General features: G+C 41.7%; 3 protein-coding genes across 21 annotated transcripts in view; all 3 read left to right on the forward strand.

Moving 5' to 3' along the window:
- The window catches only part of gpc4 (glypican 4), a 30,398-nt gene extending 26,289 nt beyond the window's left edge, over positions 1-4,109 (forward strand). The window contains exons 6-9 of the mRNA XM_027135679.2: positions 320-460; positions 572-696; positions 792-964; positions 1,268-4,109. Of these exons, the coding sequence (XP_026991480.1) occupies positions 320-460; positions 572-696; positions 792-964; positions 1,268-1,476 (648 nt within the window). The 3' untranslated portion in view covers positions 1,477-4,109. The remainder of the gene's footprint in view (positions 1-319; positions 461-571; positions 697-791; positions 965-1,267) is intronic.
- Positions 4,110-9,879: 5,770 nt separating this feature from the next.
- hs6st2 (heparan sulfate 6-O-sulfotransferase 2) lies at positions 9,880-20,797 on the forward strand. The gene is made up of 2 exons (XM_027136030.2): positions 9,880-10,775; positions 19,380-20,797. The coding sequence occupies exons 1-2, from the start codon at positions 10,234-10,236 to the stop codon at positions 20,218-20,220; spliced, it is 1,383 nt and encodes a 460-aa protein (XP_026991831.1). The 5' UTR covers positions 9,880-10,233; the 3' UTR covers positions 20,221-20,797.
- A 1,067-nt stretch (positions 20,798-21,864) lies between these two features.
- Positions 21,865-26,319, forward strand: part of mbnl3 (muscleblind-like splicing regulator 3) — a 43,106-nt gene continuing 38,651 nt past the window's right edge. For 12 of the 19 annotated variants that reach the window (XM_047802465.1, XM_047802462.1, XM_047802473.1 and 9 more), the window contains exon 1: positions 21,865-22,201. The gene's annotated coding sequence lies outside the window, so the exon portion shown is untranslated. The remainder of the gene's footprint in view (positions 22,202-26,319) is intronic. The other 7 variants (XM_047802470.1, XM_047802468.1, XM_047802478.1 and 4 more) reach the window with 2 other exon arrangements.

Consider the following 26,319-nt stretch of genomic DNA (forward strand, 5'->3'; position numbering starts at 1 on the left):
GTAGCTGTTAGTAAAGTTCTTTATTACAAATATAGATCATTACATGTTTTGTTTGTCATTTTGAGCTCTATTTTCTATGCTTTGTTAATTTCCATGTTTTTCTTTGTTTGCATTTCTTATCACCTTTCTAAGCAATGAATGATAGACTTTTGCTACTCTATATTTCACATTGCATTTGTGCAAACTGCACTTGTCAAAATAATGAAAAAGCATTACTATTCCTATAAATTCATGCTAGGTACATGGAAGAACAAGTAACCTGAATAAGTGCCTTGAAATTGTAATAATTGTAGAATGCTCTCCTGTTTGGGTTCCTCAGGTATTCCAGGGTTGTGGGCAGCCAAGTTTAGGCCTCCGCTCCCGGCGTTCTACCAAAGACTCAGGATTCCCTGGTCGCTTCCGACCATACAGCCCAGATTCCAGACCCACCACTGCAGCTGGCACCAACATGGATAGACTGGTAAAAACACGTTTTGCTGCCTTGGTCCACATAGGGCACTCAGATCTCTGTTTACATTGCACTGTTTAATTGTAATGCTGTGGTGAAAGTATAAGTCACAATTTTCACCAGGTGGCAGATGTGAAGAAGAAGCTGAAGCATGCCAAAAAGTTTTGGTCTACTTTACCAGAGACAGTCTGTGTTGGAGACAGGGTCACCCACGGGGACGAGTGCTGGAATGGCACAGCCAAGAGCAGGTGAGTTGGAGCAATTCCTGAGTGCCATCATTTTGCTTATAGCAGGATGTAGCCTTAAACTTTCTAATTGTTGTTTTTTTTTTGTGCTGTATCAGGTATGAGTCTGTGGTCTTGGGCAATGGCTTAGCCAATCAGGTATCCAATCCACATGTGGAAGTGGACATCACCAAGCCTGACGTGGTGATTCGCAAACAGATTGCTGTGCTGAAGGAAATGACCACATGGCTGAAAGCAGCACTCAGTGGAAACGATATCACATATGACACAGGTAAGAATCGATCACACATGCAGTAATTTTAACACAGTGAGATCATTGCTGTGTATATTACATCAATCTTTGGGCAGTGCTTCCCCTGCTAGTTCCTCTTGTACCTTGTCTTGTAATGTGTCCATTTCAGTGTTTTCCCTGCTTCCAACACTTCCATTTAAACTAACTGGTTGAAGTAACAGGCTACTGATGTTTCAAATGGGTGTGTTAGTGCAGGAAAAATATTTATCATGCCTTTTAGTAAATCACTAACATAATCAGACACAATCATTTCAACTCTGTTCTCTCTCCTTCTTGTTAAAGAGGATGGCAGTGGAGAAGGTAGTGGCAGTGGCTGTGATTCATCCTCCTGTGATAACGACACGGATATGTATTTCTCTACACCAACGCCTAAGGAATCCCGTATAAATGTAAATAAGGTTTCCTCCAGTGGTGTGCGGCTGGCACCGTACAGCCTGGTGCTGAGCCTTGCAGCTGCTGCTCTGATTCTCCTGACCTTCCACACCAGATAAGAGCGCTTCAGAGGCGAAGGATGAGCATTAGTGTGGAGAAGAAACTGTCAGAGGGCTTTTTTTTTTTAAAACAAAAAAACAAAAAAAAACAAACCAAGAAAAGAGGATGCCTTTAAGACTGTGGTCTGTCTGCCATCTAGGAAAGATACTCAAGTTATTAATACTCAAATAACGTCACCCTAATATTTTTTTTTATCCTTTTTAATACAAATGGACTCTCATGTACATGGGATTCTGAAACAGAAACACCTCCTTTTCCTACCATTTTCAGCTGGACTTTGCTTCCCGAAGTCATTATCGGTGTTTACAGTAGCACATGGATATATATTCTTCCAAAAGGAGCTTTACAGCCTAAGCATTGCTCTATATTTAGGTGTATGTATGTATGTATGTATGTATGTATGTTTGTGTATGTGTGCGAGAGTGAGTGTGAGAGCTGAGGTGAAATGACTTTTTTGTTTGTTTGTTTGTTTGTTTGAGAGAGCCTTTCCTAAGATAGCTTATTATTAAATTCCTATACCATGTTTAGACTGAGTGAAGCAAAATGTAGCAGGTATACAATCACCAGTTAGACACCTGTTATGTGGGTATGCTTCTGATTTGCTAGCTTGTGTGGCAGAGACGTTGGCAAGAACACCAAGCGTTTTAGTTTATAATGTTAAAAGATGAGGGCCAAGCAAAATGTGCTACAGAGTCCAAATGACTAGCTCATGCAGATTCGAAGAGTCCTTTTTAAAAAAACAAAAACAGAATCAGCATCCTGTCAGGGATGTCATGTCTTATAAGAAAAGTGTATTGAAGTGATTGGAATGAATGGAAAGTATATGAATGGTGCAGAAACCTTTGGAATGTTTTCTGTTCATCTAAATGCTGATTGGCTAATAACAGGCCTATCATGGGCACTGTACAAAAGGTGACCTGATGATGACCTGTTGTAAGAGAGGGCTGTGTGCACGGACGTAACCGTTCAGCTTTATTCATCTATCTCTGGCACGCACACTGCAGCTGATGCAGCCTGACTGCATGGCAGTGGTTCTGTACACAGGCACGTCACAAGGAAGGAAATCACATCCACCCGGACAAACGCGTTCATGTGAATTAGAATGGTGTTCAAGACATGGAAGAGCAATAATGAAATTAACACAGGGTTTATATTTGGTGGTTTTTAATTTTGCTAGAAATGTATTCTACGTTGTAAATCTATGTATTGGGTACTACAGCAAATTTGCCAGAATGACTGATGGAGCTGACTTGAGTGAGATGGAGTGGTTTTCTGTATGTGTGGAAATGTTTTATTTCTTTTCATTTGTTCTACTGCAGACCTATGAGAGTACCCTATTTAAATCCATTCTTATCACACGATAGTCGTCTCTGCATTACCATAGAAGCTTATTCTCCCTAAATCTGTAACCCTCGGTACGTTATCATAATGTGTCTTTACGTTGGGAGAAAAAGACGCCTCTCACAACAGTAGCATACCTCTCACATCTTGTGGGTTGTTGACTGTTCTTTAGCTCCACAGGCCATTTGTACATGTAGGTTTTCTTTTTGATGACTGACAAGTACAGTGTTATGTTAGAAAATAGCAGGGGTTCTTGCATTACCCCCTTCTAAAATGAATCCACCTTTCTCTCAGTGAACTGCTCCCTCCTTGCTCTTGTACAGTAAGTTATTTAACTGCATGTCTCCAAGTTCTTTTACAAACATGAAATAACGTCCTTAAAGTGCAGTATTGGAAAAAATATATATATATTTATATCTGTAGATGGTTGCATTTTAACAGTTTCCTAAATTACCTGAATCTGTACTGGCTTCAAATTTCATGTAATGCAAAGCTTATTGTTTATCCACCAGCTTACCATTGTCATTCCTTTTTTCCAACCTCTAATAGTTAATTAAGGATGTTATAAAAGCTCTGAAGAGTTAAGGATAGCCTTGAACATGAGCTCATGAGTGTCTTAGTGTCATATGCACTTTTTAAAATTGCCATTCAGATTGCCAACACTTGAAGTGTTCGCAGGAATCTCTTCGGTGTCTGTTGATTGGAGGTCACTCACTCACAGGCCCTGAACAGAGCGTTGTTGTTGTTGGGGTTTTTTTTTTTGGATGGTTCTTTGGAGTTCATTTTTATATAGATGGAGGAAAATCAAGTTTTCTGATTGACTTAACATATGTTAAGTAATGAATCCTTAAAGGTTGTTGTGCATGAGAGCATTCATAAATTTTCCACAACAAACCTTCCCTCTGTTGCACACAAAGAAGGAACAGCCATTTAGGTCCTTCCATGTTGAGGTGAGTTGAACAGTTTGACTGGAACGACTGCCTTTTCTGATCCAACAGTCCTTAGCAGGAATACCGAGCTACAGGACGAAGTTTGTGTAGTCGATCCCTCCGAACAATGGAACAGCGCCATCTTTGAAACGGAGTTACTGGAGACTTGACTACAGAGAAAGAATCATGTAAATATGCAGCAGTTGGTCTCTGAGAGAGGTTATAACAGTACAAGTCTTATTCTTTCAGAGGATAGACTTAACATGGGGAAGGGGGGGAACATGCTAAAAAAATGTAAGAGAAAAGATGTATTAAACACATCAAGTCTTGCGAAAAATAAAAAGACTGCAGATATTTAAAAAGTGTCTTTGTTTCATTTCTCCATCTCTGTACTTGGACCAAAATTTAGTTTTTCATCAAGTGTACCCTTATGAATGCACCATTCTTTTATTCTTTACATGTTTACTGGTAAGGACACATAGCAATTGGCATTTACATGATCCACTGAAATAAAAACGCTTCTAATTTAATAAATTTCTGAGGTACAAGTCTGAGGTGATTTCGGTGACTGTGGCGAGGAAAAACTCCCTTGAATGGAAGGAAGAAACCTTGAGAGGAACTAGACTCAAAGGAGAACCCATCCTCATATGGGTGACACTGGAGGGCGTGACTATAAATATATAGTCTGACAAATGTTGTATTGATGCAAAAGACCACATGGAGTTGCCATGTTAATTGTTAACATGCTTGTGGAGTTGCCATGCTAATAGTTAACATGCTCGAGCCATTTTGCCCAGTTGTCTGGATCCAACCAATCATGCAGCAGTAGTACAATCTATATTATCATGTAGTTATTATAGAACTTAAGCTGTTGTGCACATCAAACATAGAAGGAATTTAACTGCACCATAGCTCTTTAAGCCAGATGAGCTAATATGAGTATTTCAGGCATTTTAACACACGCTTTAAGCTCTAGTTTTACCAAATACTGTGAGGGGTGGGGAAACAAATTGCAGAGGTCAGAGGTCAGTGTCCAGATTGATGATGTTCAGCCTGACAGAAAACTTACAGGTAACTTAAATAACCACTGTTTACACCCATGCTGAGCAGAAAGGCATGTCAGGATGTGCAACAGGTCGCATGTTGAGGTAGATTACAACAGCAATAGCCACATTTTTATTAAAAATATATTTTTGTTAGCCAAGAACACGAATCTGAGGCTATTCTGTGTGAGAAGGGGTATGTACATAAATGAATGTGCTCTGACCAATCAGCGTTCCGCAGCACTATGGTAAAGGAGAACGATGTTTACTTGCCTGTCCTTGTGATGTTTTTCTCCATACCGATGTGGATTACCGATGTTCTCTCTTCCCCCCAATCATTCAACTTAGATCACCTACTAAAGCTACTTAAAAGTATTGGTGCTTATCCTACACAGCTCACAGGGAGCCTGAAGCCTTTCTCAGCAGACTTGGGGCAGACAATATGGGACACCCTGGAAAGGATACCAACTCATTGGAGGGCACAATCACACACTTTCACAGACTACATTTACAGCATTTGGCAGACACTCTTATCCAGTCTTATTACACAACTGTGCAACTGAGGGTTAAGGGCCTTGCACATGGGTCCAGTGGTGGACACTTGGTGGTCCTGGGATTTGTCTCTGGCTACCATATCCCTCCTACTACAGACAATTTAGAGATGCCAGTCAGGACTGGAGGAGGAAACTGGAGTAGCCAGAAAAAACTCCTGAGGCATGGGAAGAGCTTGCAAACTTGACACACAAAGGGCAGAGAAGGAAATCAAACCTAGAAACCAAATCTAGATCATGACAGAACTTGAAAATAGAATTGGGTTTAATAACAGATTTAATGTTTCATTCCACTTGTAGATGTGAAAACATTTAAGAAAAGTTCTTAATCAATTAATTGGACTGGCAATCAGGCCACCAAGCAACTGATGGCTGTAGTATTAAAGTCTGCAGAGTAGCTCCAAGCAAAAACACCAGAATACTGCCTGAGTGAGCCAAAAGGACACTGTTTCCATTCCTATACAGCACTATACAGATGTCTATCAATGAATAGATCAATACTGTGTGACTAGATCATGGAATAGGAAAACCATCAGTCTAAAACTTGTTGCTTTTTTAGTATTAAAATGCTAGTTTAAGCACTTTGGGAAGAAGTGCTTCATGTCTTTAGACATCATTTGAATACAGTAAGTGACTCAGCTGTTCTGGGAAGTTCATTCCACAACCTAGGTATCAGAACAGAGTCTTGATGTATGACTTCCTTTTTTTACCCTGAGAAGCAGTGGGATTATTTGAGCAGTGCTAGGAGAATGGGAGGGATTGTGCTGCAGTGCAGGGTGTGATTTGTGGTAAGAGGGTGCTGGTCTGTTTGTAGCTTTAGAGGCAAGTATCATTGTGTTTAATCTGATGCAGGCAGCTACAGAAAGCCAGTGGAGGGAACATAGCAAAGGGGTAGTGTGGAGAAATCAAATATGAAAATGACGGGAGGAAGGTTGAAAACAAGTTGGATCAGGAGCAGAGGTGCCAGGAGCGAGTTGCTGTAATCTAGTCTTTAATGACAAGGGACTGAATGAGTACAGTACGAGTGTCCCAGGTGGACAGAAACAAATTAATCCTTCTGATATTATAAAGGATTAACAATGTGAAAGAAAATTGGTGAGATGAGATCAGTTGATAGAAATCAAACCCAAATGCAACCTATTTCCACTTAGAATTCTCCAGATACTCTTATATCTCCATTAAAGTTTGAGACCAGGATGCCTGTCCTGGGAAACATGGAATGATAAGATGCCAGTCCATTGCTAGGCATCATGTGATGACATAAGTTTACATACAGGGGCAATTTAGAATTGTGAGGTGGAAGAAAATCAGAGAACATAACTACACAGATGATCTCCACACAGACAGAAACCTGAGCTCAGGATCGGTCAGTGCACCCTGAAGCTGAGTGATGGCAACACCAAAACTGTGGCACCATGCTACCTGTACAATATCACCAACTAGTTGGTTCAAGTGTTGTTCCGCTTATCAAGAAGAACAGCACTTCCTATAAACAGTTCATGTAGAAGTTTCACCATTTCTAAAGTGGATAATCTCATGGATACATGGGACCTTGATACTGTAGATATGTACATAAGAGCTGCAGCTGTGGGGGGCATGGTGGCTTAGTGGTTAGCACGTTTGCCTCACACCTCCAGGGTTGGGGGTTTGATTCCCGCCTCCGCATTGTGTGTGTGTGGAGTTTGAATGTTCTCCCCATGCCTCAGGGTTTCCTCCGGGTACTCTGGTTTCCCTCCCTGGTCCAAAGACATGCATGGTAGGTTGACTGGCATCTCTGGAAAATCGTCCGTAGTGTGTGATTGCATGAGTGAATGAGAGTGTGTGTGTGCCCTGCGATGGGTTGGCACTCCGCCCAGGGTGTATCCTCAATACCCGATGACGCCGATGACAGGCTCCCCGTGACCCGAGAAGTTTGGATAAGCGGTAGTAATGAACTTCTGCTGCAATCATAAACACTGTAATGGACTTTTTTCAATGTTCTCACACTGAAGACTCTCAGCACTTGTTAACCTTAGAATATGCAGCAGGTTAAACACACAACTATAGTTTTCTAGTTTAATATTTTGATTTTAAATTGGGGATGGGAGGTTAAAATATATGTGATCAATTATCAAAATATCTGTGTATATCAATTTATTTATTATAGTTTTGCTTGTTTTTATTGTAGTTGCACTTCTCAGAGGGCATTTATTTGTCATTCTTCTCTATGCAATTCCCAGCTTCTTATCAAGTTGGGGTTGGAGCACACAGTCAGTCATGATACAGCACTGCTGCAGCAGAAATGCTTAAGGACCTTGCTCAAGGACCCTACAGTGACAACTTAGAGAATAATAAACAAGCACATTAAACACTGAGCCACCACTGCTGTTTAAGTTCTTGTCTGACAATGACAGATTCTAGATTAACTGCTGTTGTTGGTTATGTGCTGATGATGTAGTGTGCACTGGAAGTCCTTATGGCATGGTGGTGTACAGTAGTGGTTTGCACATTTGACTCAGATGTTGCGGTTAGATTCCTGCTTCCCAATGCTTCAAAAGTTTCCCCCAGGTATTCTGGATTCCTCCTCCAGTCCAAAAACATGCATTGTAGGCTGATTGGCATCTCAAAATTGTCTGTAATATGTGAATGGTTGTATAAGGGTGTGTGATTTTGCCCTGAGATGGGTTCACATGCCATCCAGGGTGTCTCCTGTTTGCTACAGGCTCCCTTCAACTCTGTGTAAGAAAATAAGTACAGGATGGATGGATGGATGGATGGATGGATGGATGGATGGATGGATGGATGGAGCGAAGCATGAAATTTTATAAACCCCAGATTACTGCCAGGTTTTAACTGTGTATTATAGAATAATAGTGCTTTGCTTCTCTTTATCTCAGCCTCAGATCTTACCTAATGTTCTTAATATTTGGTATGTCATGTGGGGATTAGTTGTGTAGCAGGATTAGGAGTTAAGCACTGTGATTAGAAGTAAGATGTGTTTCTTTGCTTACCAGCAGCACGGTCTGTCTTGTGTTATAAGAAAATATTACAGACGCCATAAATGGGGAGATGACACTTTTGGGGAAAATTTTAATTGGATGAAGCAATTATTATATAGGCAAATTAAGGAAATTATGGTGCCATATAATATTATGTAATCTATAAGCCTACTGCTGTAATAAACCTTGTTTTCTATAAGAGAGTAATATTTATGTCTGTATTTTTTTTTACTAACACTCACATTTTGTGTTTTCCATACAATACACAGACATATCTGTGCACATGTAGTGTTGATGAATGAGAATTGTGTGACACATCAAGTTCACAAATACCTCTAAACATTTAAAACTAGAATCAGGGCCACAAAGCATTGAGTAAAATGATGAGTAAATGGACCGATTCTTGTGTATTGTTGTATCAATAAATATATATTTTATTTAACTTTATGACTTTGTAATAAATGCTTTTTATTTATGGGACATATGTTTTTTTTTCTAAGACTGACAATAAAGCAGAATTATTTGATCTGTATTAGAGTAAGGTTTACTTAAGTATGTGGCCAACTTTACTTAAGTGTAAGGTTGTAACTTATCAAACTGAGAAAAAGTGAAAGGATCTGAATACAAACTGTATATGCTTAAAAATGTCTAAACACGATGAGTGAACTAACATCTATGTTCCACTAAGGTTTCTAATTAATAAACTCAAGTTGTGGTTCATACAGCCTTTGCACTTAAGATAATCTAATCTTCTTTTGCTCTCTGATAACCAAACAATAACTGACACGCTCATTACAATGTAGAACAGAGCACCAAGGACACAAACAGAAGTGGGAAAGTAGCCTGCAATGTAGTATGGAGAGAGATTTCTTTCTTCTTAGTGTAAAATTTTAGAGATTACATTGATGTTCATACAATAAATACACATGATTTAATAACTACAGTATATTATAAAATGTGATTTTCTGTTGTTGTTTTTTTTTTAAGATTATGTTTTAGAAAATATTGGTTATAAAATTGTGATTATTTTCTAAACCCCTGTTTTTATTGTAATAAGAAATAAATAAAAGAATACGATTTAAGCCAAAATCTTAATATTATAAAGCATAGTCAATATTAAATATATAGATTAGAAACATTCGTTAAAATATAAACATTTCTCAAGAATTTTGATTACAAATGTAACAGTGTGTTCAAGTATGTAATGTGGATCTGCAGCTTAAGGCCCACTGTGTTGCACTATTTTATTTTTTATCAATGGTAATAAACTTAAACAATGTGGTAATTCAGAAATTGTCTGAATCCACCCAAATGTTCATTTTAAAAATCAATATCAGTGATTGTTTTGGGGTTTTGTCAAATAAACTATAAACTATAGTGACAGAACAAGTTTCTAAAAAAATAAAAATAAATAAATTATAATATATATATACTATTTAAAAATATGCTTATAAGCCTATTTTCTTTAGTGTATTATAGATCGTTATAATATATGCCGTCGTGTTTCCAGGCGCTGTGGTAGGACTTTTATTTTTTTAAGGAGCGACAAACACAAACGCAAGTCCTGCTGGGAAAAGAAAGGGGGTCAGAGTCGAATTGTACGAAAGCGTAATGGAAGTGTTCAGCTTCGGAGGATCTTATTTACGATCTTGTTTTTAAACGGTTGGCTTTAAAAAAGGTGACGTTCTGCTTCTGGGTGTTGTGAGAGGATCTTGTGATAGAGAGGAGCGTGTTTAATGCGGTAAAGCTGCTGAACCAGAAGCGTCGGTTTGATGTTGAGCATCAAGGCGTCCAGAGGACAACAACATAGTGAGAGAGACACAGAGACACACAGAGAGGGAGAGAGCGAGAGAGAGCGAGAGAGAGAGAGACGCCGGTCCGAGTGAGTAATGCGTCCCATTTTTCAGCGAGAAGATGGATGAAAAGTCCAACTACAGTCGTGTGCTGTTCGGGCTGCTCATGCTGCTGCTGTTCGCCGTCATTGTGCTGCAGTACGTGTGTCCGGGCTCCGAGTGCCAGCTGCTCCGCTTGGGCTCGTTCTCTGAGCTGCGCGGCGGCGGAAGCGATGGCCGTGATGGTGATCCGTACGTGGCGGAAGACGGCGCTCTGGCTCGCTTTGTGCCGCGCTTTAATTTCACCCCGCAAGATCTGGACCGCGTCGTGGACTTCAATATCAACGGCGACGACGTGATCGTGTTCCTGCACATCCAGAAAACCGGAGGCACCACGTTCGGCCGCCACCTCGTCCGTAACATTCAGCTCGAGCGCCCGTGTGAGTGTCACGTCGGGCAGAAGAAGTGCACGTGCTACCGGCCGGGGAAGAAAGAAACATGGCTCTTCTCGCGCTTTTCTACCGGCTGGAGCTGCGGACTGCATGCAGACTGGACCGAGCTGACCAACTGCGTCCCGTCCAAGATGACCAGCAGGGAACCTTCCCAACCTCGCAGGAGCACAAGGTGAGGGAGTCTCTATAATTTCTAATAGTCCTAACTACTAATCCTGATGGAACTGAGCTCTCCTCATGCTTTCATTGTTTTCTAACTGCACCTGTTATTGAATGAGAAAATCCAGGTAGAAACCAGATAGAGACAAAAAGGCCACCAAGAGGTCATTGAGAAGGCTCTGGGGCTCAAACCACAGGAGGTCCATTATCACAGCTATTCACTCTTTAGACCAAACTGCTCTGAATGTATGGGCCAAAGGGGGGGTGGTGGCCGTGTGGTCATTAAAATGATAATAATGTATCTACACGTTTTAAACAACAACGAAACCTCAGTTGTGTAACAAATCATTTCACACACTGCTCCTATAGCTACGCTTGCATAGAGATTAAACCCATTTCCTTCCATTATGTTTAAATGTTTTTGTTACAGCTTAAACACTCCGAAGCGGAGTGGATTTATTAAGCCGGTTTTATTCACAGCATTGTTTTCTGCAAAGTACCAGGTTCAGAATGATCAGCACCCCCGCATTTCATGTTTGGTGACACGTCCTGTGGAGAAGAGAACAGCCTCCACTCCAAAATAACACAGAAGTAACGCAGTCAGAGACTGTGTGTAGAACGTGTGAGGATTGGTTTTAGTTTTAGGTTTGTGAACACAAGCTGCCCTTTAAAAAACATACCAATCTGACACTTCCATTGTGAGAAAACGATGCATTAATTTCTCAAAGAAGCAAAGCAGAAGAGAATCAGATTGCAGCTGTTTTGAAATTACGCTTGCGTATCAAATAGCAGGCCAAATAAATGTGTTTTAGATTTTAAGAATGTCATGTTGTCCTGCTTCAACAGGTTTTCATTCAACTGTAGCCTGATGGTAGACTAATAAGTTGACATTTACAGTATAAATTAAAACAGTAATGTGACAAAATAGAAGAAAATTCATGTTCTTTTAATGTCTATTGGATTGAGTACATAATTGTCAACCTGCTCTATACTCGAATTTCACTGCTACATACATACAGTGTAAAGGTGTTTAAGGTTGGGGGTGTGTGTGAGGATGGGGGTGTGTGGAGGGGGTGTGTGGGAGAATGTCTGTCACAGAGAATATGTGTGTGTCTGAGTGAGTGAGTGTGTGTCTGAGTGAGTGAGTGTGTGTCTGAGTGAGTGAGTGAGTGTGTGTCTGAGTGAGTGAGTGAGTGTGTGTCTGAGTGAGTGAGTGAGTGTGTGTCTGAGTGAGTGAGTGAGTGTGTGTCTGAGTGAGTGAGTGAGTGTGTGTCTGAGTGAGTGAGTGAGTGTGTGTCTGAGTGAGTGAGTGAGTGTGTGTCTGAGTGAGTGAGTGAGTGTGTGTCTGAGTGAGTGAGTGAGTGTGTGTCTGAGTGAGTGAGTGTGTGTCTGAGTGAGTGAGTGTGTGTCTGAGTGAGTGAGTGTGTGTCTGAGTGAGTGTGTGTGTCTGAGTGAGTGAGTGTGTCTGAGTGAGTGAGTGAGTGTGTGTCTGAGTGAGTGAGTGTGTGTCTGAGTGAGTGAGTGTGTGTCTGAGTGAGTGAGTGAGTGTGTGTCTGAGTGAGTGAGTGTGTGTCTGAGTGAGTGAGTGAGTGTGTGTGAGTGTGTGTGTCTGAGTGAGTGTGTGTGTCTGAGTGAGTGTGTGTGTCTGAGTGAGTGTGTGTGTCTGAGTGAGTGTGTGTGTCTGAGTGAGTGAGTGTGTCTGAGTGAGTGAGTGTGTCTGAGTAAGTGAGTGTGTCTGAGTGAGTGAGTGTGTCTGAGTGAGTGTGTCTGAGTGAGTGAGTGTGTCTGAGTGAGTGAGTGTGTCTGAGTGAGTGTGTGTGTCTGAGTGAGTGTGTGTGTCTGAGTGAGTGTGTGTGTCTGAGTGAGTGTGTGTGTCTGAGTGAGTGTGTGTGTCTGAGTGAGTGAGTGTGTGTGTCTGAGTGAGTGTGTGTGTGTGTGTGTCTGAGTGAGTGAGTGTGTGTGTGTGTGTCTGAGTGAGTGAGTGTGTGTGTGTGTGTGTGTGTGTGTCTGAGTGAGTGAGTGTGTGTGTGTCTGAGTGAGTGAGTGTGTGTGTGTGTCTGAGTGAGTGAGTGAGTGAGTGTGTGTGTGTGTGTGTGTGTGTGTGTGTGTCTGAGTGAGTGTGTGTGTCTGAGTGAGTGTGTGTGTCTGTGTGAGTGTGTGTGTCTGAGTGAGTGTGTGTGTCTGAGTGAGTGTGTGTGTCTGAGTGAGTGTGTGTGTCTGAGTGAGTGTGTGTGTCTGAGTGAGTGTGTGTGTCTGAGTGAGTGAGTGTGTCTGAGTGAGTGAGTGTGTCTGAGTGAGTGAGTGTGTCTGAGTGAGTGAGTGTGTCTGAGTGAGTGAGTGTGTCTGAGTGAGTGAGTGTGTCTGAGTGAGTGAGTGTGTCTGAGTGAGTGAGTGTGTCTGAGTGAGTGAGTGTGTCTGAGTGAGTGAGTGTGTCTGAGTGAGTGAGTGTGTCTGAGTGAGTGAGTGTGTCTGAGTGAGTGAGTGTGTCTGAGTGAGTGAGTGTGTCTGAGTGAGTGAGTGTGTCTGAGTGAGTGAGTGTGTCGTGAGTGAGTGAGTGTGTCGTGAGTGTGTGTCTGAGTGAGTGAGTGAGTGAGTGAGTGTGTGTCTGAGTGAGTGAGTGTGTCTGAGTGAGTGAGTGTGTCTGAGTGAGTGAGTGTGTCTGAGTGAGTGAGTGTGTCTGAGTGAGTGAGTGAGTGTGTCTGAGTGAGTGAGTGTGTGTGTCTGAGTGAGTGAGTGTGTGTGTCTGAGTGAGTGAGTGTGTGTGTCTGAGTGAGTGAGTGTGTGTGTCTGAGTGAGTGAGTGAGTGTGTGTGTGTGTGTCTGAGTGAGTGAGTGAGTGTGTGTGTGTGTGTCTGAGTGAGTGAGTGAGTGTGTGTGTGTCTGAGTGAGTGTGTGTGTGTCTGAGTGAGTGAGTGTGTCTGAGTGAGTGAGTGTGTCTGAGTGAGTGAGTGTGTCTGAGTGAGTGTGTGTGTCTGAGTGAGTGTGTGTGTCTGAGTGAGTGTGTGTGTCTGAGTGAGTGTGTGTGTCTGAGTGAGTGTGTGTGTCTGAGTGAGTGAGTGTGTCTGAGTGAGTGAGTGTGTCTGAGTGTGTCTGAGTGAGTGAGTGTGTCTGAGTGAGTGAGTGAGTGTGTGTGTCTGAGTGAGTGAGTGAGTGTGTGTGTCTGAGTGAGTGAGTGTGTCTGAGTGAGTGAGTGTGTCTGAGTGAGTGAGTGAGTGAGTGTGTCTGAGTGAGTGAGTGAGTGTGTCTGAGTGAGTGAGTGTGTGTGTCTGAGTGAGTGAGTGTGTGTGTCTGAGTGAGTGAGTGTGTGTGTCTGAGTGAGTGAGTGTGTGTGTCTGAGTGAGTGTGTGTGTGTCTGAGTGAGTGTGTGTGTGTCTGAGTGAGTGTGTGTGTGTCTGAGTGTGTGTGTGTGTGTGTCTGAGTGTGTGTGTGTGTGTCTGAGTGTGTGTGTGTGTCTGAGTGTGTGTGTGTGTCTGAGTGTGTGTGTGTGTCTGAGTGTGTGTCGGAGTGAGTGAGTTAGTGAGTGAGTGTGTCTCTGAGTGAGTGAGTGAGTGTGTGTCGGAGTGAGTGAGTGAGTGTGTGTCGGAGTGAGTGAGTGAGTGAGTGAGTGAGTGAGTGAGTGAGTGAGTGAGTGAGTGTGTGTCGGAGTGAGTGAGTGAGTGAGTGAGTGAGTGAGTGAGTGAGTGAGTGTGTGTCGGAGTGAGTGAGTGAGTGTGTGTCGGAGTGAGTGAGTGAGTGTGTGTCGGAGTGAGTGAGTGAGTGTGTGTCGGAGTGAGTGAGTGAGTGTGTGTCGGAGTGAGTGAGTGAGTGTGTGTCTGTGTGAGTGTGTGTGTGTCTGAGTGAGTGTGTGTGTGTCTGAGTGAGTGCGTGCGTGTGAGCGAGAGTGAGTGCGTTTGTGTGAGTGAGTGTGAGAGTGCATGAATTTGAATGTATTGAGTGTGTGTGTGTGTGTGTGTGTGAGTGAGAGCGTGCGCATGAGGGAGACTGGGTGTGTCTGCGAGTGAGTGAGTGTGTGCATGAATTTGAATGTATTGGGTGTGCATGTGTTCAAAATGTGTGTGTGTGTGTAAATGATTGTGTGTTGTATTTGATTATTTTCCTAGATCAGGACTTCTTGGAGTTCTCTAAAACATCAGAAACACAGTTTAGAGCAGTTCTAGTTGTGGCCTCACTGTATGAGCACAAACAGCACTGTTATCATGCTAAAAATAGTGTCGTACAAGCAGCAGGTAAAGGCTCAGACAGCAGGAGACGTGACACGCATGCACTGTTCAGCAGCATCAATTTGTAACATGAGCTCAGGGTTTCATTGTTTAACGCATCTTTGTTTTGAACAGCAATATTTTATCACACTCAAGTCAGTAGTAAGTTGGTGATGGTTTCGAGACCTTCATGAGTCATTACACAAGTTAATCATCTGCCAGAAGATACAGATCCAGTTCCATAGCAATCCACATCGAAGTCAACTTCTACATGTTCCTTTTGTGGCGTTGTCTGTTCCACGTCTTCATCGTGTGCACAAATGTGTTTTCCACCCGTTGAATCTTTCTCCATGCACTCGCATTAACCCTGACCTCAGGCAGTATTTTGAAAACGGTCCTTCCAGCATGCGAGCACGATCCTGCAACGCTTCTGCAGCTGGGAGCCGACTCAGAAATGTGAGCATTACCTCAGCAGTCCAACACACAAGTACCTGATTATCAAAGAACATAAACCTATGAATAATAGTTAAATATCCTGGCATATTTATCTGTAATGTGTAGGATAAAAATAACCGAAAATTAAAATGTTTGCTTTTTGGATTAGGGTTAGAGAGACGATCACAGTAGAGACTAATTACCAAAAACTTCCAGAAACTGCAAGACGGAGAGCCTTAATACAGTGACTCTAAGAAATTGCTTCTTTGGCCTAATAAACGAGTCATGTACTTCCCACATGTACTTTACACATATAACCAACTGAGCTACAGCTGGTTTATACTCTGTTTAATAGACAAGATGATGTTTAAAAAAAAAGTTTATTCAGTTTATTGTCACATTGTTTATTTCTCAGGCTGGTGTCTTCAGTAAAGTGAATGATGAAGCTTTTCCAGATTATTGTGGCCTGTGCGAAAACTGTATGGCTGCAAATTTCTTTATACTTTACACTGGTTTGTGTCAAGTCCTCAAATGGTTAAATCTCTGTGTTGTTAATCAGAAGGTCGGAGCTAAGGCCTTTAACTCTGTCTGCTCCAGAGACACTGTATGATGCCCCTGCACTCTGACCCTTACTTCCAAAGCTGGGATATGCGAAGAAGAGACTTTCACTGTTCTGTAATGTATGTGTGACAAAAATAAAGGGCCTTATTTTATTGTGATTCCTGGATATAGCTTATCAGAAAGAAATGTTGTTTCTCCATGTCTATGTGGGCAACACATAACAAGGCAGAAGATGGTGTGCAGGTTCACACAGGTGATCCATCAGATCTAAAGCATTCATTACAGAGTGAGTCCATGACCTGAGTCCTGACCGAGGACCTTTTTACACCTGGTCACTTCATGTGTTTTCTCTGATCCCATAGCAATCTGATTTGTTAAAACTCTTCCATTTACATTAGGCCACATAAATGCGTCTTGGCGAATCCGATATGGATCTGATCTTTCTACTCCCGCCCAAAATGCAAATATATTTTGCCTCATTTCTGGGATAAGTGAAATGGAACTCGCTTTGGTGTATATACTTAAATATACTTTTGTTTCTATATGTTTTACAAAGCTTTTGTTGAATGCTTTCATTGCTCCAAAGAGCAATAATTGCCTGTGTTTCGCGAGTGCTCCAACCCTGCGTGTCGTCCATGTTATTTGTTTCTGGCACGATGCACGACTCGTGAGTGACGTACTTCCGTTTTGGAGGAGTATAGCACTGATGTATGTGGCTTGAACAACCACATTCATTTACACCTGTCCAGTTTCATCTGAAATGCGTCCCAGACCACCTCCTGAAGTGGTTTGAACGATCAGATTTATATCCATCTCGAAACCTTTTCGGAGGGCATTTACACCTGGTCTTTTTACGATCAGATAGCTATCGGATCACAGAAAACGCATGAAGTGACCAGGTGTAAAAGAGACCCTGGAAATCTGGTCTTATGTTTGCACATCCTCTTCCTTCACCCAGAAGTCAGTGGGTTTCTGAATGGGTTTTGGATTAAATGCCTGAAATAAGTCTGTGGTCCACACAAGCTCAAGATATTTTCACATTTTATTCTACAACATAAAATACATCAGTAATATCAGTATAATAACAAGAAGCTGAATTTAATTACAGAGGTTGTCTCGTCACGCTAAACAGAGAAACTCAGTGTTTATACTCGCTCTCAAACTTTTTCAACTCAGACGTGCACATTTTATATAATGTAATATGAAGTGTTTTCATGTTGTAAAGAATTTATTTAAACTGCCTCTACTTCTTTATTTCTAGTAGTCAAATAAAACTTAATGTAGGAAATATTACACCTTTCCCTACATGGCTGATGTCTCTGTCTGTCAAGTAACAGCACTGGTTATATGTTGGTCATTGCTAGTATCTGATTACATTCATACCGATACATGGTCAATTAAATCAGATTCAAATAATTTTTTGTGCATCTGTAATAAATGTACTCTTCTGCGTATGATGCATCAAAAATTTCAGACAGCATCCTAACCTGCTGCAGCACACTTATAAATCACCTTCATGAGATTGAGGGTGATTTGCAGAGTTGTGAGTCAGCTTTGTGAACAGCAGTGGACTCGACACAGATGCGCTGGGGACTGCATCACTCGCGCAAGGTCAATTTACCTGTAGATTTCTATGGAAAAGTCGAGTATATCTAAAGTCAATACGCTCCGTTGTCTCACAGGGGAATGACATAGGATCCAGGGCCAGGGGAATGACACAGGATCTGGAATAATCAGATGCATAGTTTGGGTAGGGAAACTGGAGAGCTGTATAGTGGCGCTCACGACGTTCCTTTCAAAGCACTTTATGGTAACTTGTGCAGCTCAGAGCACCTTGCTTAGGGAGATAGTAAATATGGCATTATCTACTAGCTGGTGCACTTTGCCTGAGCATCAGGTCTTTAGATCAGGAGGACATTATTTTCACCTAATCTTTAGAGATGGAAACAGTGGTGTGAGCCACACATGTACAACCAAACAGGATATAAAGGTTGTCAAGTTTGTAAAAAAGTTCTTCTGAGACACTCAATGTCCTAGTGAATATGTTTTAGATTTGGAATTTCAAGCTAGCTTCAGCTGTCTAATTCCAAAGGTTGCATGAAGTCAGGAGCTGCTCGCTGGCAGCGGCACTTCTAACAATGTCTTCTGCTCAAAGTTTCTGAATGTGAAAAACAGTATGTTTAATCAAATGGTTGTCCTTTCCGTTTCTTTTCATTTGGCATGTTACCAACACGCCACACTTTGCCATCAGATGGAACATTCTAGTAAGTTGCCTAATGAATATATTTGATTGATTTTAATTAACTCTATATGCATCTAATGTTAACTCTGTCATACATACAATCAATGAAAAAAGAAAGTACACCCTCCTTCAATTCTAGGTTTGTTTCCTAATCAACAATTGTGCTACCTTTCTGGAAATCCATTCTTGCTCATACACTTTACTTTCATGACCATAAACGTATGTATTAATATATTTTGGGGGCTTGTAGGTCACATGATGTAGCTTTTGTGTTTATATCTCTGAGCATTAAATGGACTGACCTTGAGCTGAATTTGCTGGGGTGCTTACTCATGGAAAGATTAGCAACTGTGTTGAAGGCTCTCCATTCGTAAACAATACTTCTCCCTGAAGAATGGGTCCCCTGGTGGTCCAGCGGCAGGATCCTGTTCTCTCTCTCTCTCTCTCTCGTTCTCTCTCTCTCTCTCGTTCTCTCTCTCTCGTTCTCTCTCTCTCTCTCTCTCTCTCTCTCTCTCTCTCTCTCTCTCTCTCTCTCTCTCTCTCTCTCTCTCTCAATGAACTAACCCAGCCACCGAGGAGTTAGCACTCAGTGCTGGTCCCAAGCCAATAAAACGGGAGGGTTGCATCAGGAATCAGGCGTAAATGCCATGCTAAATCAAATATGCAGACCAAACGATCCATTGTGGCGACTTCTAACAGTGAGCAGCCAAAAGAACCACCTTCTCCCTGTAGAATGATGAATTCAAACCGTTTGGAGAAGGCCATATTACCCTTCTCAGACTGATTCAGTAGCAATTGCTTCAGTCATGTCATGGCTGATATCCTTTCTTTTTGGTATGATGTAGACACACACTTGTGTCCTACTTGATTTTACATTAATGAAATTATTCAGTATTCAGTAAGGGTGCAGTTAATACTTGAGTGTATTATCCGTTTTAATTGGGAAAGAAACACTGCAAATTTGGTCTAATTTTGATGGATAGCTCTTAACTCGTTCACAAATTGCATAAAGGTTGGCTAGTCTGGTAATTTTATGATGATTTTAATAATATAATCTGCTTAATATTGTGTACTGTGGAAGCTTATATTCCACAAGGCTAGCAGCCACCTTTTATGAAGATATTCCTGTACTCCTCCAGTCAACCCAATTATTATTCATTTATTTTTCTCTCTCTCAACAGGAACTATTACTACATTACGATCCTCCGAGATCCAGTGTCACGCTACCTGAGCGAGTGGCGTCATGTGCAGCGAGGAGCCACATGGAAAGCCTCGCTGCACATGTGTGATGGCCGGGCGCCTACTCTGGCAGAGCTCCCCAGCTGCTATACGGGTGATGACTGGTCCGGTTGCTCACTGGCTGAGTTCATGGCGTGCCCTTACAACTTGGCAAACAATCGACAGTCTCGTATGCTGGCTGACCTGAGCCTCGTAGGCTGCTACAATGCATCAGTCATGAACGATCAGCAGCGTGGCTCCGTGTTACTAGAAAGTGCCAAGCGCAACCTCAGACGCATGGCTTTCTTTGGCCTGACTGAGTACCAACGCAAGACACAGTACTTGTTTGAGCGTACCTTCCGCCTGGCCTTCATTGCACCCTTCACACAGCTTAATGGCACACGTGCCGCCAGCGTTGATGTGGCACCTGAGATACAGCAGCGCATCCGTGAACTCAACGGCTGGGATGTAGAGCTGTATGAGTACGCTCGTGACCTCTTCTTGCAGCGTTTCCAGTATGCAAGGCAGAAGGAGCGACGCCAGGCTCGCCAACGACGCCAGCAGGAGAGACGTAGGATGCGTGCCAAAATGCCACACTGGACAGAGGTAAAGGGCACTAAACCTACTAAAACCCCAACACAAATGAGGCAGTCCCTAGCCACTAGGCTTGCTGAGCCAAAACAGGATGTGACAGGGAAAATGTTGGAAGATGATACAGGAATGGATTCGGAAGATCCTTGGTGGGAGGACGATGATGAAAACGAAACCATAGAGGACTATTTGGTCAATGTTGAGCAATGGTGATGACTCATTGGGCACTGAATAAAAAATGGGTGGAATTGCAGACTTTCCTAGATTTCCACTAGGTTGCCAAGCGATGCAACTTCTACTTCAAACCACAGAACATTAAATTCATGTTCTAGATTAACACATGGGAAAAGTGCATTTTTTTGGTGTCGGATAGACACAAGTAGGACCTGATTGAATTATGCTGGTGTCTGCCCTTTTTTTTGAAAATGCCACACAAAATCCATGCGCACTGCAATCGTCCCTATGTACCAGTGTACCTTAAGATCCGTAACTGAATTTATGTTTGTTAATAATGCTATTGAATCAAAGAGATTTCTTTCTTTATGGTTACTTTTTTGTTTGAACTTTCACTACGACATTTGATTGTAGGTGGCGGTGTGATATTTTCTAGCATTCTTACTGTACTGATTATGTAGCCTCTGGCTTCAATATAAAATCTTGTAGCAAATCACATTATTTGTAATTCCTAACATAAGCTATATTATAAATTGTCCGAACAGATAAATGTGTGAATATTCTGTTAACCGAATGCAATTTGTTGCTACTCAAATAAATTTTGATATTAATTGTAGCTTTCGTATGTGGACACTGATATTTGGGGATTATATTTTGATTAGTGTTGTCAATTTCTCTAGACAATTTCTTAGCAATTCCCTAACAACATTCCTTTCCTTGTGCCAAAAAGGTAAGTACAAATTATGTTCTCATTACAATTTTTAGCAACAAATGGCAGTATTTTAGGTTTGGTTAAAAAAAAATCTAACTAGAAGGCGGTGTGAACTTTACCTTAAAAAGTAAAATAACAGCATGTGTGTGAATTCGGTCACAGAATCAGGTCACTCACCTTCGGTTCATGCAGCCAGGCATGTGGTAGACTAATGCTTAAGGTGTTGGCTACTGATCAGAAGGTTGTGAGATCAATCCCAGATCCACCAAGCTGCCCCTGAGGAAGGCCCTTAACCCCCATTTACTCAGTTGTATTAAAAAAAGAGAGAGATCATGTAAAGGGTATCTGCCAATTCCTGGAAATGTAAAACCAGCCTTAATTATTTGAGACACAGCCCCATCACCTGTAAAGGATAAACAGCTGTAGTTCTCTTTATCAACAACAGATGGCGCCAACGTGTCAGTCAAGACACCCTTTAGGAGCTATTTTCTAACGTAAACAAATGTTAGTTTAATTAAAGCTGTTTTGACGTTTGTGTGTTTGACTTTCCGTTCCGTTCTACACACAAAATGCTGTTTTAGACGCGTTAGTAAATCGGTAAATAAACACTGAACTACATTCAGACGTTCAGTGCGTTATTGTGGTAAAAAGACGCGAATAAACGAGATTACATTGATTATTGATGCAAAACACTTGAATATTGATATTTTGTTGTATATTTTGCGAGGAGTTGCTTTTCCTTGAGCTTCACCGACTCCACCCTCGCAACTGGCTTTTTGTCGTTCAAGTAGGAATTGGGATTCCCCCTAAAATGGAGGAAGTGAAGTGCACACAGTAGTGCACTACCCCATGCACACTTTGCCCCCCTTGCCTCTTCCCCCTCCCTCCCCCCTCACACACCCCCTCTCTTCCCCTTCACACACCCCCTCTCTCCCTCCCTCACACACCCCCTCTCTCCCTCCCTCCCTCCCTCCCTCACCCCCCAGCTCCCCGCCTCGCCTGCTGCCTACCAGCCGCTAGCAAGTTCGCCTCACGCTTCCTCCTTCGCTTTCGTCCTTTTCTCCTCAAAATCCACATCGTTCTGCTACCGAAAGCCGCACAAATCTGCTGAGGAAACCGACAGCTGGGAACAGAAGTAAACTTGGTCTAAATTAACGGCGGAAAAAAAGCTCCTGAGACAAACCGATGATGGGACGCAGCTGGTTATAGAATCGATTCGCTTTTATTTGCGTTTTGTTTGCTTTTACCGGAGGAGTGAAGAGGATTCGGCACTTTTCTCCCCCTGAGCAAAACAAGAGGTCTGCACAGGTAAGTGCTTATTCACTCTGGCGCAGTTAGCAAACTAGCGTTAAAGCCTGACGTTCCCGTGTGTCCCTGTGTGTTCATGTGCTCTTCTCTCCACCGACCAACAACACGACAGCTCACTTTAACGCGTTATAGCGTTCAGACTTTGTGTAAAATCTTATTAAAGCTGCTGAACCCTTCGGTACCGAGCCTCAGGCTAACCTCGCTTTACATACGGCCTTGTTATAACACGTCGTTTTCTTTTATGGCTTCTTGCATCATGGCTAATTTCACACAGCCGCTTGTTTTAAACACAACACGAAATGTTTAAAGTTCGTGTGTTTGCCGTTTTGTAGCTGTTGATCATCTCACTAGTCACACTGAAGGGGCAGAAAACGTCCATTCAGTTAGAAGTGAGAGAATAAACCGAAACCCAGAAATGAGCTTCTTATGTGAATATATTCACATGTAACGTAGTTATTATTAATAATAATAATAAAATAATAACGACAGAAAAAGAGAGGTTTCAATGCAACTTCATGCTAGTTAACTAGCCTCGAAAAGGCACTTTGCTGTAGATTTATAGCGCAGAACTCTACACTATAATGTTTTGTTAGTTTGTACACATTTTGTTTCCCTCCTCAGTCACAGCTACTGTAGGCCTGGCTTTCCTGTCCTGTGCTTCCACTTGTCATTATGGTAATGATTCAGGCTGCAGCTTAACACACCCACAGGAAATGCATGTCCTGATTGACCAGACTGACCTTTTGCTCCTGCACATTCAGACTGCAGTTAAGATCTCACAAGCTTTCTGATTTCTGCCTCCACGTCCTTTTCTCTCACACTAGCACTTCAGGATGGGATGCGATACTCATATTGTGTGTGTGCAAAGTGTTGCAGTGTGAAAGGTTATGGGGTATGGCAGGAGCATGAAGTGTGTGTGTGTGTGTGTGTGTGTGTGTGTGTGTGTGTGTGTGTGTGTGTGTGTGAGGCAGTTTGTTCTGTTTCACTTCACACTACACTACATGGACCGCGGCCTTGTCAAAGCTCAGTGCTGGGATCAGATCAGGAGGTTGACATAATGTGGAAAATAATAAATGTAAACAAGTAATACTTTATGCCATTGTCTCAGACCATACGGTCGGGGAAAAAAATAGAAACTTGCCTTCTGGTCTGGAATGTACATTTGTTTATGATTTTTTATTACATATTTTATCATTACGTTCCCGCTACTCCTTCACATCCTTATAAATCATTGCTTGGGAAACTTTGTCTTTTTATATGTTGTGATTTGCAACTTGGCTTTCAAGCAGTTGAAGGTCCAAATGCTCTTGAGTGTCGTGTCGACAGTCATTGCCAACGGTAACTGTAGAGTTGTGTGTTGTTTTTTGTAATGATGCACTACATACTGTGTAATTACAGTATGTGCTTTGTAGTCTACTGTCTAGTGTGTGGATTGTAGAAGGGTAATATTGTCTCAAATGGAACATTAATGACACTTCATCAATCTACGGCAGATGAGGTCAGATGATTCAAGCTTCAACGGTGTCAAAGAATCAGCAGCGAATATTTTTGATTTTTAAAAATAAATTACCCAACACGGGCTAGGGTTGCAAAAGGGCGAAAGGTTTCCGGTAAATTTCTGGGGAATTTTGGAAATATTCAGAATTGGAAACTTTACAGGAATTTATGGGAATTTATGGAAATTTACAGGAATTTATGGGAATTAATTGGAAATATAGGGAAATTTCTATAAACTAATCATATACAAACATAAATAAACATTTTTTTGGTCATAAGCAGACGAATGCAAAGTAATACAAATTTTTAAAATGTCGTCTTGACTGATTTAATTGTAAGTAGAATTTAATTGATTATTTCATTGAGTAACAAAAGCATAATAAACATTATTATGCTTGTAATAAACATAATAAACTTAATAATTGTAATAAACATTATTTTATAGAGGAATGTTTTATTTTGGGGAGTGAGTGGGGGGGGGTCATCAAATGATCTGTGCGTGTGGTAACACTCCTAATTTACTGCTTATTAAGAGTTAGTAAGGTAGTTATTAAGTTTAGGTATTGGGTACAATTAAGAATGTAGAATAAGGCATTAATATGTGCTTAATAAGTACTAATAAATAGCCAATATTCTATTAATATTCAAGTTAAATGACCCTAAAATAAATTGTTACTGTGCATGTTATGGAAGAATGCAAGTACTGTACATGCATGGGGTTTGGCCTCAGTGGCCCTCCAGTAAGCAGTGTGCTGTGTGCAAGTGACCGAGGAATGCAGGTACAAATTCAACTTAAATTGCATTAAATCTTGTTGTTTTAAACAAAATTACACTAAGATTTTTTTAACTATATTTAAGTTCCTTGTTATAGGCAACTCTGCATTTTTTTTTTAATTCCCAGTTTATTTCCATATATTTCCATTAATTCCTATATATTCCCGTTAAATTCTTCATATTCCCGTTAATTCCCATGGAAAGTTTTCAGCCTTGAAAATTCCCAGAATTTTGCAACCCTAACACAGGCTCATTTAAATGTTGTTGGCCGCCTTAATAAAAATGTTCTTATCCATCATCAGCACCATTTAGCCCCGTCCTCCTTCTTCCACACGAGCAAACCTGTGACTTTTGAGTGCATGAAGTGTCTAACGTTCCGCACTTCTTTTTCTCAGCTACTGGAAGTGCACTTCCTCTGGCTGGAATTTTCACTGCTCACTATTTATACTACAAAATGGCAGAGAATTCTGGGAAACATATTTGGGACACAGATGAGCATGTTAATGCTTGTTGAACTGCCATAAGTTTGGGGGCGGAGCTTTTTGTACACATGTGCAAAAGGGGGATGGGGTCAGTGAGTAAAAAACCCCCAAAAAACTCACTCAAATCTTGTTTAAATCCACTCATTTAACCATTAGTGATTCGGGTTTGGTTATAAAGCATTAATAACAAAAAAGCTTTGGCAATGGACGGAAAAACGTGCAAAATAACATAACCATAGTGTCCACTGCATACCCATAATGCACTTTGTGCTGGCAGTGGGTGAGGCATTTCATATACAGGGATTGATTGTGGGCAGGGGTATGATATTCTTCCTTCGCCATTGTCTGCATATTAAATGCTGCAGCTAATCTTAGCACTTACTTGCACAAGTGTCTGCCTCTACGTGTCTGTGTTGTTTTTAGGTGGAACGTCTCACTCGGAGTGCTCTCATTGTTATGCCGTTACTCATTTAAACCATTACACCAAGCTGACGTCACCAGTTGAGGGAACGGCCACATGTGGACATGACGAAAGAACTGGGAAAGCCATAATTAGGTGTCCAAGCTCAGCATCCCATATTTAAACAGAAGATAATAAGCAACAAGCAAACAGAAGACCTATTGCAGGTTATAGGACAAGAATAAAGCAGCTGGTTTTCAGGGCTTGGTGATGGCACGTGGTTGTGTAGAGGAGAGCAGAGTGATGTGTGGGAATGGCTGGTCATCGTAAAAAATCTCTCACACACACACACGCACAAACACACACACTGCTGCACAGAGCGGTGTGTCAGTAACACCTCTGCAGGTCCTGACTCGTCTCCTGTGCCTTCCTGAGCTTGTGGACTTTGCACTTGTCTGACTCGCCTGCACCCTTATCGCTGTTTCCACGCCGTTGTGCGACATTATTGCACACATACAACTTGTCCTTATTTCCCCTTTACCTCCCAGGCCAGCTCAGGCTAGTTCTGCCATGTGAAAAGATCCTGCATGGTGCAAATCCGTCTATAATTGGCAGTCTAGTGAGAAGGGAAATATACATTTGCAAAGAGGATAAGTCACATTGAGGCTTCAGTGTTTACCACAATGGTGCTTGAACCTTTCATAAAGAAATGACTTCTTTATTATCATTACAAAGACCTGCTTAGCCAGCTTGAATGCTCTGGCAAGCCTGCGTGTATAAAAAAGCACATAGGCATAACGGATTAGACCGTGTCCGTAAGCGTATAATCTCATGCTTATCTTGCTTTATTAACTTGTAATCTCACAGACGTCTTATTTAGCAGTAAGTACCATCTGTCCTTGCCTCGCTTACTCAGCTCAGGTTGTCTGTTCACTTAGATTAGATTTATCCGAGTCTGGCTTTGT

The sequence above is a fragment of the Tachysurus fulvidraco genome, chromosome 17 (genome assembly GCF_022655615.1).
Source record: "Tachysurus fulvidraco isolate hzauxx_2018 chromosome 17, HZAU_PFXX_2.0, whole genome shotgun sequence".
Classification (NCBI taxonomy): domain Eukaryota; kingdom Metazoa; phylum Chordata; class Actinopteri; order Siluriformes; family Bagridae; genus Tachysurus; species Tachysurus fulvidraco.

Coding starts and splice junctions, on each gene's coding strand:
- hs6st2 (XM_027136030.2), top strand. CDS start 10,234: ATGGATGAAAAGTCCAACTACAGTCGTGTGCTGTTCGGGCTGCTCATG. Junction 10,776..19,379: donor CAACCTCGCAGGAGCACAAG/GTGAGGGAGTCT, acceptor CTCTCTCAACAG/GAACTATTACTACATTACGA.